This window comes from Macrobrachium nipponense, chromosome 28 (assembly GCF_015104395.2).
Source record: "Macrobrachium nipponense isolate FS-2020 chromosome 28, ASM1510439v2, whole genome shotgun sequence".
NCBI classification, from domain to species: domain Eukaryota; kingdom Metazoa; phylum Arthropoda; class Malacostraca; order Decapoda; family Palaemonidae; genus Macrobrachium; species Macrobrachium nipponense.
Window position 1 is genome coordinate 70,022,803 of NC_087217.1, and position 19,101 is coordinate 70,041,903.

General features: G+C 45.1%; 1 protein-coding gene across 2 annotated transcripts in view; it reads left to right on the top strand.

Annotated features, from left to right (window-relative positions):
- Positions 1-19,101, top strand: part of LOC135201865 (alpha- and gamma-adaptin-binding protein p34-like) — a gene marked incomplete at its 5' end in the record, with an annotated part of 108,153 nt that overhangs the window by 70,064 nt on the left and 18,988 nt on the right. The window contains 1 exon segment of one of the 2 annotated variants that reach the window (XM_064231167.1): positions 8,939-9,097. Within the exon segment in view, the coding sequence (XP_064087237.1) occupies positions 8,939-9,097 (159 nt within the window). 2 annotated transcript variants of the gene reach the window in all.

The following is a 19,101-nucleotide window of genomic DNA, read 5'->3' on the forward strand; positions in this document are numbered from 1 at the left end:
ATCATACGTGCGATTGTCGTAATGTTTGCACCATTTAAAATTAGCCGTAACATAAAGTTTTATATATGGAAATGTGCGCAATTTTATGCACAATACAACTAAAATCAACCCATGGTTGTAGCTTTTATCAGTTTTGAGATATTTTCATATAAATAACGATAATTGCCAAAATTTCAACCTTTGGTCAACTTTGACTCTACCGAAATGGTTGAAAAACGCAATTGTAAGCTAAAACTCTTATATTCTAGTAATATTCAATCATTTACCTTCATTTTGCAACAAATTGGAAGTCTCTAGCACAATATTTCGATTTATGGTGAATTTATGAAAAAAAAAAATTTTTCTTTACGTCCGTGTGGTAACTCTTCCGAAAAAATCATACGTGCGATTGTCGTAATGTTTGCACCATTTTAAATTAGCCATTACATAAAGTTTCATAAATGAAAATGTGTGCAATTTTATGTAGAATACAACAAAAAATAATTGAAGGTTGTAGCTTTTCTCATTTTCGAAATATTTGCATATAAATCATGATAAATAGAAAAAAAACTACGTTCGGTCAACTTTGACACTACCGAAATGGTAAAAAAAACGCAATTATAAGCTAAAACTCTTACAGTCTAGTAATATTCAGTCATTTATCTCCTTTTTGAAACAAATTCGAAGTCTCTAGTACAATATTTAGATTTATGGTGAATTTAAAAAAAAAAAACTTTCCTTCCCTCCGCGCGCGGATTCTCCGCCGCAAATCTCTGAAATGCGTACGTCACATTTTCGGAATATTTCCTCCGTTTCATATTAGGCGTTTCATAGAGTTTTATGTATGAAAATGTGTGCAATTTAATGTAGAATACAAAAAAAATAATTGAAGGTTGTAGCTTTTCTCATTTTCGAAATATTTGCATATAAAAAAAATATAAAAAAAATTCGACATTCGGTCAACTTTAACTCGTTCAAAATGGTCGAAAACTGCAATTGTAAGCTAAGAATCTTACAGTATATTAATATTTAATCATTTATCTTCATTTTGAAACAAATTGGAGATCTCTAGAACAATATTTAGATTTATGGTGAATTATTGAAAAAAACATTTTTTTTACATCCGCACGTTACAAATTCATGCATCATTTTGTGATAATATTTTCTCTGTGTTGCTTTGATCATTTTACAATGTGTTATATACCAAAATGATTGCAATTTAGTGTACAATACAACAAAAACAAAATCATATATCGCATTATTTATATATGACAATTATATTTTTTTTCATTTCTGATGGTTGAATAATAAACTTCAGGCAATTATAAAAAAAGGAGCCAAAAATGAACTCTTAATCTTGAAAACTAAGCATGCTGTGATTTTTTGAAAAAAGAATTTCTTCCTCTTCGGCCCTCACCCCGAGACCCCCTAGGCATACGGGAGACTATTTTTATTATACCCCTTAGGCGTTTAAGGGTTAATAAAATAAAGAATTTGTTGTCTGATTGCCTTCAAGAAAATGGTTCCACCTTTCTCTCTAATAAATAGAGGACTTGAAGACCTTTTAGAAGTTCTGCCCAGATAAGATTTTAAAGTAACAATAGGACATAATGATGGGTCCTGTGGGAGAGGGACAATCTTCCATGGAGACCACCTGTTCTGTGGGTCTTCATTCTTGCTAAGAATTTCCGATCTGGAGAGAGCAGAACTTCTCCTGACGGGAGGAAATCAATATGATTTGGTTCTCTAGAGAGAGCCGACAGTTCAGATATTCTGGCGCCTGAGGCCAGACTCATTAAAAATAGTTTTCTTGAGAAGGTTTATATATGAGCATGATTCGTTATCAGTATCTGAAGCCAACCTGAGTACGTCATTTAAAAACCAGGAGACCATGTGAGGACGGTCCACCGGTCTCAGACGAGCACATGCTCTAGGGATAGACAAGAAGTACGAATCTGTTATATCAATATTAAAGCCAAACTGAAATATCTTCCTCAAGGCAGATTTAGTCGTAGTAATGGTACTAGCAGCTAGGCCTTTTTCAAACAGTGTTCTAAAAAATGAAATTGCCAGATTCGTAGTCATCTTCTGGACATCTGATTCTTTTAGAAAGATGGCTAGCATCCTTACTGCTGAATCATACTGCCTGAGTGTTGATTCTCTTTTGTCTGACTCCACGAACAGGATGTTTAGTGGGTCAATACTAGCATCCTTCTGTGCCGCAAACTTCATGAAGTCCATAAAGTTAGGGCATTCAGAATTCTTGAGGAAGCTGACACAGTCCGAGTTTGTACTATTTGAGTCAGTTTTGGGTTGGGAATCCGTCTGGGACGGAGTTTCAACTCTAGTAGAAGAGGAAGCCAATTGCTCTTCGGCCAGTTGGGTGCTACCAATGCTACCTGTCCTCTGAAAGATCTGAGTTTGTGTAGAACTTTCAGCAAGAGGTCTATTGGCGGAAATAGGTAAATCTTCTTGCAATTGTTCCAGTCTATGGACATCGCGTCTGTGGTGTGAGCCAGAGTATCCAGATTTGGAGCCATATAACACGGAAGTTTGTGATTGGACTCCGTGGCGAACAGGTCTACCTGAAGGCCTGGGATTTGTTGGCAAATCCAATTGAATGATTTTGTGTCCAAGGACCACTCCGACTCCAGCGGAGTTGTTCTGGATAGTGAGTCCTTGATGACATTCCGTACTCCTGCCAGGTGAGTAGCTGACAGGTGCCAATGATGTTTTATTGCCAACAAAAATATTGTAATCATCACATGATTTATTTGGCTCGACTTGGAGCCCCCTCTGTTTATGCAATGAACTATCACTGCACTGTCCAAAACTAATGTGATATGAATGTTTCTGGCCGGAGCTAGTCGTTTTGAAGGTCAGAAAAATGGCCCTTGCCTTTAGTATGTTGATGTGGAACTGGCGGAATGTTTTCGACCACGTTCCTTGAAAGAGAGGCGTCCATGTGGACTATCAGAGACGGCGGGGGAAATTGTAGTGGCACTGATTTGGAAAGACAACGGACTTCCGTCCATGGGCGGAGTCTTTTCTTTAATACTGGCGGAATCAAGGAGATTTTGTCTCTGAACTTGATTGATATCCTTCAGTCTGGCTTTCAACAAAAGATCTGTTATTGAAGCAAACTGAAGTGAACCTAAGATTCTCTCTTGGGTACGACGAGAAGCCCGTTTGCTCTTGAGGAATTGTTTCGCAGCTTTCGCTATCTCTCTGCACTTCTTTGGTGGAAGAGATAGTTTGTGTGTGGTTAGGTCCCATTGAATTCCCAACCATTGAAAGCGAGATGCCGGAATGAGACGGGACTTTTCCTTGTTTATCTGGAAACCTAGGTATTCTAGGAATTTTATTATTTTTGCTGTTGCCTTGCGACATTCCTCGTCGTTGGTTGCCCAAATGAGCCAGTCGTCTAGGTAAGCCACTAACATTACCCCCTGAGCTCTTAGTTCTTGAACTACTGTCTCTCCTAGTTTGGTGAATATTCTGGGCGCTATGTTGAGCCCGAATGGCATGACTCTGAACGAGTAAGCTTGTTTTCCTAGTTTGAAGCCTAGGTATGGAGAGAAGTTTCTTGCTATCGGTACATGATAGTAAGCGTCTGTAAGATCGATAGAGGTGGTGACAACCCCATGGGGAAGTAAGGTCCTCACCTGCAAGATGGTTAGCATGCGGAACTTGTTGCATTGATTGTATGAGTTGAGACGGGACAAGTCCAGAATCACTCTTCGTTTGTCGGAGTCCTTCTTCGGGACACTGAACAAACGTCCTTGAAATTTCAGGTGACTGACTTTCTGTATTGCCTTCTTTTGAAGAAGGTCCTTTGCATAGTCTAGAAGGTCTGTCGTTGGAATCTGATGGAAACTGACTGGTGGAGGAGGCCCTTTCTTCCATTTCCACCCCAGACCTTTCGATACAATACTGTGGGCCCACATATACTGAAGGTCCAATGGTCCCGGGAGAGGTACAGTCCCCGCCCACCTGCAGAGACTCATTGACTGGTTGAGGTCTTACTTCCTCTGCCTCCTGAAGCCTCTGCCTCTAGAGCCAGCTTTCTGCCGGAAAGCACCTCTTGCTCTGCTACCCCTTGCGTGTCTATTAAAGCCTCGAAACGCCCCTTGTGTTTCAAAGGAGGTGTTGAAAGCTGGGGAAGTTACAAGGGCAGCCGAACTCGAGATCTGTTGAGTCGGTTGACTGCAGCAGAACAAACTGCTGTTGTGGCTGTGCCTTAGATGTCGAAGGCTTGCTGATCTGGGAGACAGGAACTGCCTGTACTACTGCCTGAGACTGAGAGGTCTGGAAAGGCTGATACTTCCTAGGCCTCTTCCTACCTTTGGATTGTGGTCCGGGGGTCTCTAAATTCCTTTTGAAGGGAAGTCCCCAGCAGACACAAAGGTTCTGGTTAGCTCTAGCCGCCTCGCTGAGGACACTGTTAACCATGTCCTCAGAAAAGAGGTTGGCACCCCAGATCGACGCCTTTTTGAGCTCGTTCGGCTCATGCCTGATGGAGGCATTAGTAAAGACATGCTTCCTGCAGGCTCGTCTAGCCACTATAAAATCATACAGGTCCGATTGAAAAGCCTGCAGTAGCGATTTCGTCAACTCTGCAGTGGTGACTGAGTTAATTGACCTGCTCATCCTGCATCTTGCTTCGAATTCTGCCTTAATCATGGAGTCCGGAATTCTAGGCAAAAGTTCACTGAACTGTGTGGAGGCACACTCCGGGTCGAGTTTGCCCACTGTGAACGTTGCCGGAGCGCCAGCCCAACACTAGATCTCCGGGAAAGAGCAAAGAGGTAGCCTCTGTCTCTTTTAGCTGAGGCATAGGTTTGTCCTCCATTCCGGCTTGCAGTGTCAATTCTGCAATCTTTGACGTGCAAGGAGTCGGGACGTCATCCGGCGCTACAAACATGGTATAGCAACCTTTGTGGGGCGTCAACTTGGTGTTGACGCACTCCCATTCCTTGAGGGTGCGGACCCATGCCGACTGAGCCTGATCCCTAGGGTAGATAACTGTCTCTTTTGGGACCTTTTCTACCCTGACCAATGCTTCCTCGGTTAGTCTAGTGTAGCCCAGGAAGGGGAATTGTAGGCCCGGCGGGAAGAACTCATAGTCTACCACGGGTCGGGTTCCGCAACCTTCAATTGTAAGCTTGCCCTCTGAAAACAGGGCATGTAGAGCCAACCACCATGGGTTGCTATTCTCGAATGGCGGAAGCTTGGATGCGTCCGGCACTGCAAAGTGGAGGAATCTGGTCACCAATTCCTCCTGGGTTTGTAATCTCTGGGTCAGAGACATGATGGACTGTCCCGATGTCTCTAGACCTGAGGCGAGTTGAGTGGACATCGATTGAAGTCTCGAGTCCACTACTTCGCTCATCTTCTGCATGAGAAAAGTGGCAAAAGCCTCATGATCAAAGCCAGACTCTGCCGGTCTGGCTTTGGAAGACTTAGCTCTCGACCCCTGTGGGGGAGTAGCTTTGGCCGAGTAAATCGAAGGCTTGGGGGCCAATGACGACCTGGCGGAATCTGCTGGGGAAGGCTTGGCTGGTCTACCCGCCTTCGGCAGAGACTTTGTCTTCAAGGTTTTCACCTTAGGGATTACTGAGCCCGACTTATTCCAAGGGGTAGTGGACTTCCCAGGGAAGACCTGAAAGGAAGAAGAAGAAGAAGGAGTTGGACTAAAAGAGAGAACATTAGCCCCACGACTACCTGCCTCACTTACCTCCCTACCGTCGTCCTGTTCCTCGATGGCCATAGGCTCTCGGTGTAGGCTGATGGCCGCCACCTCCTCTGTCATAACATCACACAAGCCCTCTTGGTCCTCCTGGGGGGCTTGGGTCTCCTGGCGGATTCGCTCTATGATGGGAGCCGCTATTCCAGCTGGTACTGCTGCCGAAACCTTGGCGTTGGGGTAGAGGAGGGCGCACATCTCCTCCGACAGCACGTAGGGTTGGCCGGCTCCCATGTTTCTTCCAAACCCTCCTACCCAGGCCTTAAGGGCTGACATCGAGGAGGTCTTGAACGCCAGATCAACCTGTAAGAAATAACCAAATCAGGTTCCCCAGTGTCGGGGACTTTTCCAACCGATATGTGTAACATAAAATTCAGAGTAGCAATGAGGCGAGTATGCTACCCACCGACTCATCTGTTACGATCCTAACAAGGTCGTAACACACCGTGCAGGCTTCTGGGTGCCAGACCACGCGTCCCTCCAAGTGGATGGTGCAGCTGGCATGAGACCGGCAGACCTCATGCCCATATGGCTTGTACAGGACGGCCTCCTGGCATCGAACCATCTGTAAGTTGGAAAGATATATGAGTATCGTCAAATAATGCCACTTAAACTAGTTACTTAACCAGCTAAAGGTAATATCGAGTATAATCTTCAACTTACTTGTTATTAATAAAGCTCTGGATGTCTCCGCCTGCTCCGGAATCCATACTTGGGTATCGCCAAAGCTATAATCGGCGGAGAGGGCCTGATACGAGCAGAACAGGGAAACAAGGCAAAACCTAAGCCTGAGTCTGATCGCACCGGAGTAGAGTAGCAAAACCTAACCAACTAGAGGCGCATTCTCTGAGCCCAGTTCCGCCCCCACCGGAGTGGGCAGCAGCGATAACATAGAAGACGGAAAACAGAGCGGTGGGAAGAACGGTACGTAGAACTCTGGTGTATACATTCTGGCGCATGTGATGATAGACCACACTTCGCTGGAATAAACACAGGCCCAGATACATACCAGCTGAAGCTACATAATAAATTTTCTTAATACTAAGCTCTGAATGTCTCCGCCTACTCCGGAATCCATAATCTCGTCATCACAATAGCTAAAACCGGCGGGGTTGGCCTAATACGAGCAGTACAGGGAGAATAGGTAAAACCTAAACCTGAGTCTGATCGCACCGGAGAAGAGTAGCAGTTCCAAGTTAATTAGAAACGCAGCTCTAAGCCCAGTTCCACCCCCACTGGAGTGGGGAAGCAGCGATAACACTAGAGAAGTACAGAAAACAGAGCGCCAGAACAGCGGTACGTAATTCCAGCATATAGCCTCCTGGCGGGTGTGATGGTAGACCACACCTCGCCAGAAAACAGACAGGCCCAGAGACATACCAACAGAGATTACATTATCTACTAATCCCCCAATCTCCTCCGACTAATTCCCAGGACCGAGCTCTACGCTCTAGCTGTCGTTCATCGGTAGGATTACTTAGGCAGCGAGCTAACAAAGCAGCGCCGGAACGATTCTGGGATGGGGGGTGGGGGGGGGTGTCTGGAGGAGAGTGGACTAGTCGTGATTGCTTGGCCACAGCAACCGATCAGTGAAAACCACTTCTTGAGAAGCCGTTAACTAGCCTACCACCAAAGGGGGCAGAAGACGGTAGGCCAACTGACACCTTAAAGGGGGCAAGGGCCCAGGCTACACTCAACAAAGACAATTCATAAAACAATTGATGAGGAATTACTGGAAATACTGACGAAAAAAAGGGGGGGCAGAGAAAACCGCATCCAGCTAAGAATCCAGCCCAATCCTCCGAAATCGGTACAGATCCGGTCTGGTAGGCTAGGATGGCTCCTATAAGGATGTCACGAAGAGGATGCTTAGAACCTAGCTTAACCCTCCAAAATCGAATCTTCCGATTTGGTCAGGTAAGATAGGCGTAGGCCCCACAAACATGACAAGAGAGAGACTCTCTAGTCCTGGACCACCCTCCAAGCAAACATATCTGCCTGGTCGGGTGGCGGTAAACGGAGCCACTAAGGGTGGAGGGATATACAGAGACCGCCTAGGCTACCCTCCAAAACCTAGCCTAGGTCTGTTTGGATAGGCCAGGGTAGGACATCGTGAAGAACTTCCAACCTCATCAAATAGCAATACAAGTCTATAATTGAAAACTAAATTAGAAATATACATGCATGAGTACTGCGAAAGAAAGAGGAATCTTCACCTCCAAAAATAAACTGGCGAACCGCTAGGCTAGCCTAGGATGCCAAAAACACAATACTCGCGCATAACGTTATGAAGCATATCACCGTACGCACGAAAGGGAACCAACGCGCTCCTGAGGGACTGATGATAACGAAAAAGGCCCTAATAGGCTAATAACTTAAGACAAACCGTAAAAAACAAAGCCTCAGTATCCGTCAGGAGCGAGACGGGCCCTATAATAGGCCAATAACGTAAGGATAAAACCGTAAAAATAAGGCTTTCAGAATTCGTCAGGAGCGAGGATGATAAAAATGAATACGAAAACAGTAGCCTATATAGAGAGTGCTAAACGGGAGATAAAATACACTTTGAGATAAAAACAGAAATAATCGCGCTCGCCGCCAGTTATGCACCCAAAATGGTGGATCGTAAGAGCGTCATACCCGGCTCACAAGGACAAAAGACTTAAAATATGGGCCAAATTTGGATGCATTGTTGCCCCAATGTGTTCAAAAACGATAAATTGAATACCCAACTTAGATGAAGAAGCTTGTTGTTCGTGAGAAGACATGATGCTTCGCAAAAAACAGTTCCTGGGAACAGCGGAAACGGCATGCAGACACGGTTAGTGCTATTACAGGAATGAGGGTTTCTGGCAGAGGTAGTAGTAATAGCGAGCGGAAGGTAGACGTTGTAACGGCACCTCTCTAGAGAGGGATTTTGAGAGGAGACTTCTTATTGGCAAAGTATCTGTGGTAGTGGCTTCTACTCGCCCCTGCGCTATACCGACACTCTATGAGGGTGAGCGAGCTGGGGGTAGTAACTCCAGCATTCCATATGGCTTTTTTCTCTGGTATATTTAGCATTTATTTATACCTAGAAATGAGTGCTATAGGAACATTTCACCGGCTGACACAGGTCGAACCCAGAAAATACCATGTTTGTACTTTATAAAACAAAATTTTCGTTTCTCTGGTAGATAATTTAAAACTGAGGCTGATTATGTTTATTTACAGATACTAGTAATGCTAATAGTCTGAATGCTATGATGCAATCTGTGGTTGCAATGGATGAAAGAAAAGCTGAGAAAAATGAAAATTCCAGTGAAGTGATGTACTCCCGACTAGAAGACTTAACTCTAAATTCTGAAGTTAGCTCCAGCAATCACACATCAGGTGAGGTTTATTTCTCCTTAATATGACTCGAGCCATATGTTTGCAGTTTACTAGATATGCACATATGTTCCTACAGAAATACAAACCTTCGCTCTTTGCACAGGATTTAGATTGAACACCATGAGATGGAATGGCCATTTAACTGTCAAAGCCGTTAACTATCGACAGGTAGGGAAAACCCTGCCTGCTTGTTGGTATGTGCACTCCACTTTGCTTCTGGCCACCATTGTTTATAGATGTCTCTGCAGATTCTGTCTGACTTACCGTTTGCCTTCCTTACATAATTTTGCTTGGTTTTTTTTCTATGTATGCATTTGTAAGAGTTTGAGTTGCTTTTATTGCCATGCCACTAACCTCTCAATCAACTAAGCCTTCAACATTGAAGAGGAAACCTGAGAGGTTTTCAGGTGCTGTCTAGGAAAGGACAGGTCTGGTACTGTATGCACTAGGTTCCCTCAGTAGAGGTTGATCCTTATACCCTCTGCACTTATTGTAGGAGGCATGATTATAATTAGAGTAGCCCATGTTTGGAGTGCCTTAAGGTCTGGCCATCTGAACAGTGAGTGAAGTTTGTCAGATGAAAGAAGAGAGAGAAGGTCTCCCCAGTGCCATTGGGTTGCGAAACTCTGCCAGTGACACCAAACATCCTCTTCTGTTCTTTTCTTCCACCTGCCAAACGTTCTCCTGCTATTACTGCTCCCAAGGGAGTAGCTTTCACTTTGCTGACTCCAACTGTTGGTTTGGTAGAGAGCTGCTGGAGGCAGGGAAGATGTCCTGCTTGGGTTTTCCCCAGGAGCCTCTCTTTGCTCTGAGGGGGAGTTGTCCTCTGGAGGATGCACTTTTTCAGGGCGAAGGGATGAACTCTCTTCTTATGCGACATTCATCTCAGTGTTGTAGAGGTTGAGGGGCTCAGGGAGCTGTGACCCTCCCCAGGCATCTCTGGTGATACAAGTGTTTCACCCCTCATGAATTACTTGAAGGCAATGAAAGGTCTTCCTGTGACTGCTTCAGTGTAATCGTGGTCTCCACTGGCTCTAGGACCGCCCCCGTGTCACTGGCTACTCTTCATGTATCAGCTGTGATGTGTCTCCAGGTTTTGTCTTTGAACTCGTTCTTGGAGGAGGCACTCCTCCACTCCTTGTCTTCTGAACTAACCTTGGTTGTGCTTGGGAAGAAGTTGAAGAAGAGGAGAAGAAAGTCGTCATCATCTTCAGTGTAGTGCTGTGACCTTGCCTTCTTCTAAAGCTAGTAAATGGAGGAAGGAGGAGGTTGTTTCATCTCCCCTCAGGAAGTCTCGTAGAGCTTCTAGTGGTCAGTCCTCTGCTGCAGAGAGGGCTGACAGGTCTCATGCTAGTAGTACTGTGAATACTGCTACACCCATTGCTGAACACAAGGGTACCCAGGGTTGTCCAGACTCACAGTATACTGGTACTGGCCCTGGTAGTACCCCCCACGGGCTGGCTAAGGTTTCCGGTCTATGTACCTGGGTCCAGCTGCCAGCATGGCCTAGTGAGAGAAGGTGAGAAGAGAGCAGGTTGGTGCTCCTCATCCTTTCCATCCCTTCAAAGAGACCAAGCAAGAGGGGGTTCCCTGTTCAGTCTTCCCCTCATGTAGAAGCTCCAGCTTCTCAGAAGACTGGCGCATGTTCAAGGGACAGCCTCCGTCCATGTTTGCGTGAGTGGGCCCACTTTCCCCAACTCATGCAGACATCATCACCATGGGTTGATGACTGCCTATGGCCTAGTTTACCTGGCAAGACGTAAGTCTTTGACAGGCTGGGCAAGGGTGCTCATGATTTTTGCCTGTCCCCTCCACCTGGTTGGAGTTTTCCGGGAGCCAGACATGACCAGGGTGGGGAACTTGGACTATTCTTGATCCCATTCCAGAGGGTTGGGAATGTGCTGACCCTTCACAAAAAGCTGGAAATTGTCAAGAGGATTGAGGTTAGTTGGTCAAGGGTACGTATCATGGAGGAGTATGACATTGGCCTTTCTACCTTGTAGGGCACCAAGGCTGCTAAAGACGAGCTGAAGAATTATGCTATGGACTTTGGGAGAGTAGATGTTGAGGAGTCAACTTGCTAGAGGATGGGCAAACCCCATCATGGAGAAGTTCAATCAACCCTGGTCTGGTTTCACCAGCAAATGGCTATTGGTGTGCACATGCATGGTGCTTAATTGAAGGCTGCTGCAATGAAGTTCGTAGGTCTGCATTGGGTTGCGGACTTCAAGGTGTCCAAAGGTTTGCTTTTTCAGTTCAAGATTCAACATGGGCTTTCCAAGAAGACTCATAGCAAAGCTTTGGATGCTTCTGAGGAGGGAATAGAGGAATTTTGGCAGACATTGAACTCTTTGTTGATGTGCCAGGTTCATTCAGCTAGAATTCTGATGTCTGTTGCTTCTTGACGACTAGGACCCTCTTAACACCTCAGTGCCTCTTCCACCCACTTCACCACTTCACAACCTTGATGAGGTACAGGAGGTACAGGACCTGGACCATACTGGGGTGTTAGAGGAGGAGGACTTGTAAAAGATGTTTTTATTATTTATTATATTGTTTAATCAAAATAGAAAAAAGTGTAACTTGTACGTATACAGTATTGTACTACTAGTAGGATGCTAAAGGCGATAACTCACGAAGCTTCAAGTTAAGCCATCAAAGGGTTAAGTATTCTTGAATTCTCTGCTACATAATTATTATCGTTAATTGCATTTCAAATATGTAGTCTTAAATAAATCTTATATGGGATGAAATTGCAAGATGTAAGGTTTTATTGTAGTGTCTTACCGAACAATTATACAGCCGTGATTTCCACGAGCTGCAGGAGACTAAATTCAAATTTAGCACGTAGGCGTCGCCAACATTGGTGGTGATGACGTCATCTCCCTCCACTCGCGGGAGAACCAGGTACAACTGCCCAGGTGAATTCAATTCTTTTCCTGCCGGCGTCCGGTGAACATCAGTGGTCGGTGCGGTTGGATGACTTTGCTTCGCTTTTTTCTAGTGGATTTGATCTTCGGAATTGGTGAAGTACTCTTTTTTGGCTTTGTTGTTAATTTGCACACTATTTAGGCATTGCCATGTCGGATTCTAGTCCGTCGGGAGTTAGGTTTTGCATCTCAGGATGTAAAACTAGATTATCCAAATTAGAATATGATTCTCACACTAAATGTGTTAAGTGTAGGGGACAGGTTTGTTCAGCAGATCGAACATGTAACGAGTGTAGTGATTGGACTGATTCTCAATGGAAGTTTTTTAGTTCATACTCGGAGAAATTAGCGAAAGACAGAATTAGGAAAGCAGCGCTTAGGGAAAGTAAGCTTAGCTCTGCTTCTTCTTGTGATGCATTTGTTCCTTCTGTTTCTCCTCAAATTGTTATGTCTCCTTTAACTACACCTCCTATTCCTCCTACTAATCCCACTTCTCCGGCTTCCCGTGTAGTTTCTTCCGAGACCATTGCCAGTCTGGAATCGAGGTTCGATCAGAAATTTTCGGTACTAGCGAACATGGTTATGCAACTTGGTAATTCGGTTAAGACGTTTTTGGAGAAAGCGGTTTCAGGTAAGAGTGTAGTTGAGGGTGCATCTGTCTGTCCTGACACGTCTCCTAGACAAAGGTCACTGTCCAGCTCCCCCGCACCGGGGAGAAGACATACTGGAAGTCCAAGGGAGGCGATCGGGAGTTGCCCACAGACAGGCGCCTCTCTTGTTGAACCTGTTGCGCCTCAACAGGACTTGGTTAAGCGTTGGAAAGGTGTTGCGGTTAGACGCCTTTCGACTGATTCAAGCGATTCGTCTCCGGTTGCGCGGCGCTCTTGGCGAGATTCGCCCGTTTCGCGTCCCTTAAAGAGGTGTTCAGGCGCCGATTCTTCGCCCCCTCCAGTCAAGCGATATAAGGAGCCTGAGAGTAGGGTTGCGCCGCGGCCGTTAGCGGCTCATTCGTCGCCTCAATCTGTTCCTTTTTTGGCTCCATCTACTAGTAGAGATTGTGGTTTTAGCGCTGTAGCTAGCTGTTCTAAGGGTGTTTCAATAGGCGCTTTCTCGTCTGTTACGCCTGATGCGCCTGTTTCGCCTCGAATTTCGGCTGCTCCGAGTGAGGCGCAAGTAGTTATTCCTCCTCCTGAAGAACATTTAGGCTCTTCCAAGCCTCCGTTAACTGTTTTTGATTCGTCTCTGGCGCCTTTGCGCAAGCAGTTAGAGATGTTAACCAACTGGATGAATGAGTCCAAGGGTGGTTCGAAGCCTTCAGATCAGGTTGTAGTCCCGTCTACTTCTTCGGCGGTATCGGAGAATGAGGAAGAGGTAGAGGAGGAGGATTCACATCACCTTTCGTGTTATTCACGTCTCCTTAGGTTTCTTCTGGTATCTTATCCAGATTATTTTGAGAAAGCGGCTCAGCGCCCCCCAACTTCGACTTTTTTGATGAGGAGGAAAACTTCAGACCCTCTCCTCCCAAAACTTGTTCTATCTAAAGCTGTTAGACATTCGTTGAAAGAGACGGAGAAATGGATGTCTATGAAAAGAGACTTAGGGAAGGCGCTGTTTGCTTACCCTCCCTCTAAGTTGCTTCGTAAGAGGTATAGGTTTTATGTAACTGGGGAAGCTCCTACTCTGGGAGTTTCTGCCTCCTCCCAGGGAGACTTCTCCAGTTTAATCGACTCCTCTAGAAGATCTGCTTTCGCCGCAGCGAAAGTTTTCTTTACAGCGCCTGAGTTGGACCACGTTGTAAAGAACCAATTTAAACTTTTGGAAGTCTTTAGCTTCCTTGATTGGACTATTGGCGCTTTAGCGGCCAAGATCGAAGACTGTCCTTCTCTTTCACAGGATTTAGCGGAGGATTGGATTGGTGTTCTGTCCTGTGCGGACCGGCTTCGCTCATCGCCTTTGGTACCCTTAAGAAAAGGCAACTTTGGTGCTCCTTTGCTTCTAAAGGGGTCACTTCCCAACAGAAGTCTGCTCTCTTGTTTGCTCCTTTTGTGAAAGATAACCTATTTCCAGACGATGTAGTGTCGTCAATTTCGTCGGCACTAGATAAGAAATATACTTCTGACTTGCAGGCACAGTCTACTAAGAGACCTAAAGCTCCTTTGGAGACTGTTCCTTCCATTTCCCCTCTGGCCCAAGTGACTTTTCGAGGGAGAAAACCCAAGCGCTTCTTTCGGCCTAAGTCGAATTTGCGACCTCAGTCAAAGACCTCGGCCAAGGTTAACAAACCTTCCAAGTGAAAGCTCGGTTCTTTATGCACCAGTGGGAGGCAGGCTGGCTCTGTTTTGGGAGGAATGGGAAAACAGAGGAGCAGAAGCCTGGGTAGTTCAAGTACTCAAGTTCGGCTACCGTATTCCTCTCGTTTCACCTCCCTCGCTCTCACCTGTGCCAATTTCATTCCAGGCATACTCTCCGGGCTCAGACAAATTTCTGGCGCTAGCCGCAGAAGTGGAAGCGCTTATTCTCAAAGAAGCTATAGAGCAGATAGAAGGGGAATTTCCTCCAGGCTTTTACAATCGCCTTTTTGTAGTTCCCAAGTCATCAGGGGGCTGGAGGCCGGTGTTGGATGTGAGCTCCCTGAACTTGCATGTCCAGAAAACAAAATTTCATATGGAGACCACTCGGTTGGTTCTGGAGTCCATCAGACAGGGGGATAGGATGGTTTCTCTGGACATGCAAGACGCTTATTTTCACATTCCGATACATCGCGAATCTCGGAAGTACCTGAGGTTCATGTTCAAAGGCAAGGTGTTTCAGTTTCGGGCGCTTTGCTTCGGACTGGCGACCGCTCCTCAAGTTTTCACCAGGGTTCTATCCCCGATAGGAAGCTGGCTGCACATCTTAGGAGTAAGAATCTCCCTCTATCTGGACGATTGGCTTCTCCGGTCGGAATCAGAGAGTCGGTGCATGAAGGACCTTGGAACAACTCTAGATCTTGCCAGAAAGTTAGGAATTCTGGTCAACAAACAGAAGTCCCAGTTAGTTCCATCACAGAGCATCCTTTATTTGGGGATGACTCTGAATGCTCAAGTTTTTCGGGCTTTTCTGTCCCCGAAGAGGGTCCAAGGCCTGGAGACAGTTCAGGAGTTCTTGGACAAAAAGGTAAGTTCTGCCAGGCAGTGGATGAGGCTCCTGGGCAAATTGATGTCAGTGGAGAAATTTGTGACGTTGGGAAGACTGCACATGAGACCTCTGCAGTTTTTTCTGAGAGCCTCTTGGTGCAGGAAGACGCAACCGGACTCGATTACCTTTCCTGTCACAGACCAAATAAAAGAGGATCTAAGGTGGTGGCTGTCTCGGGCAAGATTGGAAGAAGGGTTAGATTTACGACCCATCCTCCCGAGCCTACAGTTCTTTTCCAATGCGTCGGACACAGGTTGGGGAACCCTGCTGGGGAATCACCGTGGTTCAGGAGCTTGGTCGGAGAAGGAGAAGAAGTTCCACATAAATGTAAAGGAACTTCTAGCAATTTTCCTGGGGCTCAGACAGTTTCGGAGCTTAGTAGAAGGTCAGGTAGTGGCAGTGCATTCCGACAACTCCACGGCTCTCTCGTACATGCGGAAACAGGGGGGACTCAGTCTTTCTCTCTGTATGAAGTAGCCAAGGACCTCCTCCTGTGGACAAACGAAGCGAATGTTCAGCTAGTCCCGAGATTTGTTCCGGGAAAGATGAATGTCCTGGCGGACGAGCTAAGCTGTCAACAGCAAGTGTTACCTCTGGAGTGGACTTTGGACGACAAGATTTGTCAGAAACTTTGGCGCCTTTGGGGACGACCGTCCATAGACCTGTTCGCGACTTCAAGGAACAACCGTCTTCCTCTCTTTTGTTCTCCAGTTCCAGATCCTCTAGCTTGGTCGGTGGACGCAATGCTGTTGGATTGGTCGGGTCTGGAAGCTTATGCATTCCCTCCGTTCGGTCTAATAAGAGAGGTGCTGAACAAGTTCATGTCGCACAGCAATGTAACACTGACGTTAATCGCTCCCTTTTGGCCCAGGAAAGAGTGGTTCCCGGACCTTCTCCAGTTGTTGGTAGACTTCCCCAGACTTCTTCCTCCAGAGAAGTGGCTTCTCAAACAACCTCACTTCAAAAGGTACCACCAAAACCTGTCCGCTCTAGCTCTAACAGGGTTCAGACTGTCGGGAATCTTGTCAGAGCGAAAGGGTTTTCAAGAAGAGCTGCAGAAGCTATCGCTCGTTGTAGGAGAGAGTCTTCTCACAAACTCTATCAAGGGAAGTGGAGAATCTTCAGAGAGTGGTGTAGGGGTGCTAAAGTCTCTACTTCTGCGACCTCTTTAACGGAAATAGCAGATTTTATTCTATTTCTTAGGGAGTCTAAGAAACTGGCTCCTTCTACGATCAGAGGATACAGAGCCATGCTTTCTTCGGTTTTTCGACATCACGGTGGATATTTCCTCCAACCCAGATCTGTCGGACCTCATTAGGTCTTTCGAAACCACTAAGCTCCTGCAGGATACAGTGGCTTGGAACTTAGATGTGGTGCTTAAGTTCCTCATGGGGCCACCGTTTGAACCTTTGAAGTCGGCTTCACTCAGGAACTTGACTAAGAAGACACTTTTTCTTATTGCACTAGCTTCTGCAAAGCGTGTCAGCGAATTGCACGCTATAGACAAAAGAGTCGGTTTCTCTCAAGGCAATGCTGTGTTTTCGGTTTCTTTGGCCTTTCTAGCCAAAAACGAGAATCCGTCTAATCCTTGGCCGAGGAGTTTTGTGGTTAGGAACTTATCTGATTTGGTTGGACATGAGGAGGAAGAAAGGCTCTTATGTCCAGTCAGGGCAATTAAGCAGTATCTTCTTGCCACTAAAGAGGTTAGAGGCCAATCTTCTAAGCTCTGGACCTCGGTTCAAAATCCCTCTCGGCCTCTTTCTAAGAATGCTATATCGTTCTTTATTAGAGAGCTTATCAGGGAAGCTCACTCGCAGTCTGAGAACAACAATCTTTCCGTTCTGAGAGTTAAAGCTCACGAAGTTAGAGCAGTGGCAACTTCTTTAGCATTTAGAAAGAATTTATCTCTAGCTTCGATTCTTCAGAGTACGTTCTGGAGATCGAATTCGGTTTTTGCGAGCCATTATCTCAAAGAGATAGAAACGGTTTTCGAGAATTGCAGAACGTTAGGTCCGGTGGCGGTTTCTGGCATGGTGTTGGGAGAAACGGCACAGGGGTCGTCACCTCTATGCTAACTTTTCGCCTTGAAATAGGTCGTTGAGTTCAAGGGAAGCTGGGGGTACTGAGTACCTGGGATACTCACAAGTCTGTTAGGTCAGATTTTATAATGGTTGGGTATATGTTTTTAAATCTGGTGTTGGTGACAAATGTTTTGTATGATTGAATTGCTGGTCTTAGCCCAGGGCAAGGGCAATCTTTGTTGTTGCTATCCTCTGTCAGTCAGCCTTGACTTGCTTGAACTACGGAAGGATTCCACTCCTGTAGAGGCTAACTTTGGTCAAATTCCAATTCCTCTACAATAGTAAGAAGAGCACCGACCAGAGGCAGTATCAGTCTGCTGTAGCTCTCTTACAAGGTAAGGTACAACAGACACCTTGAGTGTTTACTGGTATTGTAATAAATGTAACCCATTTAGAAATACTAGTGGTCCACTGAATCCCACCTTCCATCATGTGTAATCAGCTGTATAATTGTTCAGTAAGACACTACAATAAAAATGAAATTTTCATTAGTAAAATGAAGTTTTATTGTATACTTACCGAACAATTATGATTAGTATACCCACCCTCCTCCCATTAGGTGGATGGACGGGCAGAAAGAATTGGATTCACCTGGGCAGTTGTACCTGGTTCTCCCGCGAGTGGAGGGAGATGACGTCATCACCACCAGTGTTGGCGACGCCTACGCGCTAAATTTGAATTTAGTCTCCTGCCGCTCGTGGAAATCACGGCTGTATAATTGTTCGGTAAGTATACAATACAATAAAACTTCATTTTACTAATGAAAATTTCATTTTTATCTGCTGAAAGAATTTTTCTTTTACCTTCGATACTTTTGGAGATAATGATATTAGCATTTGAATGGCGTTAGGACGGGGCCATGCTGGACCATCAGAAATGAGCCTGTTTCCAATTAAGACAAATATTTTAAAAATGAATCTTATATGGGATAAAATTTAAAGATGTAAGGTTTTATCTGTTGAAAGAATTTTTCTGTTATCTTCAATAATTTTGGAGATATTAGGATTTGAATAGTGTTAGGATTGGGACGTGGTGAAAATTATAACATCAGCCTCGCCTCCAACAGCTGCTGGTTGAGATGTCAGTATGCCTCGTTCCTGTGCTACGTGCAATGAAGGACAAGTACCCTAAAATGACAGACATTCTTTTTGTTTTAGCTGTAGGGAAGTGCAATGCATGTCATACAGAGGGGTAAAGAATGTAAGAATTAGTTCATTAGATCACTTAGAGGACTACCAAGAGCAAACAGAATTCCATTAATAGATTGCGTAAATTTCAGCGATTCTGTTCATTTTCACTCTTTTTCATCGGTATTACGAGCTTTACGTTATTTATCTTTTATCAGTGTGAAACCAACAGTAAATGAGCTCTTTCATGCTAGTAGTTTTTTTCTTTTTACCACAGTAGTGTTTGAATTCATATAAAATGGGGGAGTTTTATCCATGTTGCCGATGCACGTAAAATTACCTTATCAGCTTCAGCTGCATTTACGGTTACAATTAATATTGCCATAACGATCTCACAGCAAGTAAAGTTGTTACATAAATTATTTCAGTCCTATGCTATATTACACCATTTATAACATACCTACGGTAAGTGTTTATTGTCTTATGCTGATTGAATATAATAAACGGATGTTGCTATTGGATTCAGTTTCTCGTTCGGTTGTTCATGGCGGTACACTGTTATACGAGTATATTGTTAAAACAATACTTATTAACTTAGAAGATAGTGTAAAGATATGGAGGTAGAGAAGTTAGACGATTGTAATTTGCTCTCTCTCTCTCTCTCTCTCTCTCTCTCTCTCTCTCTCTCT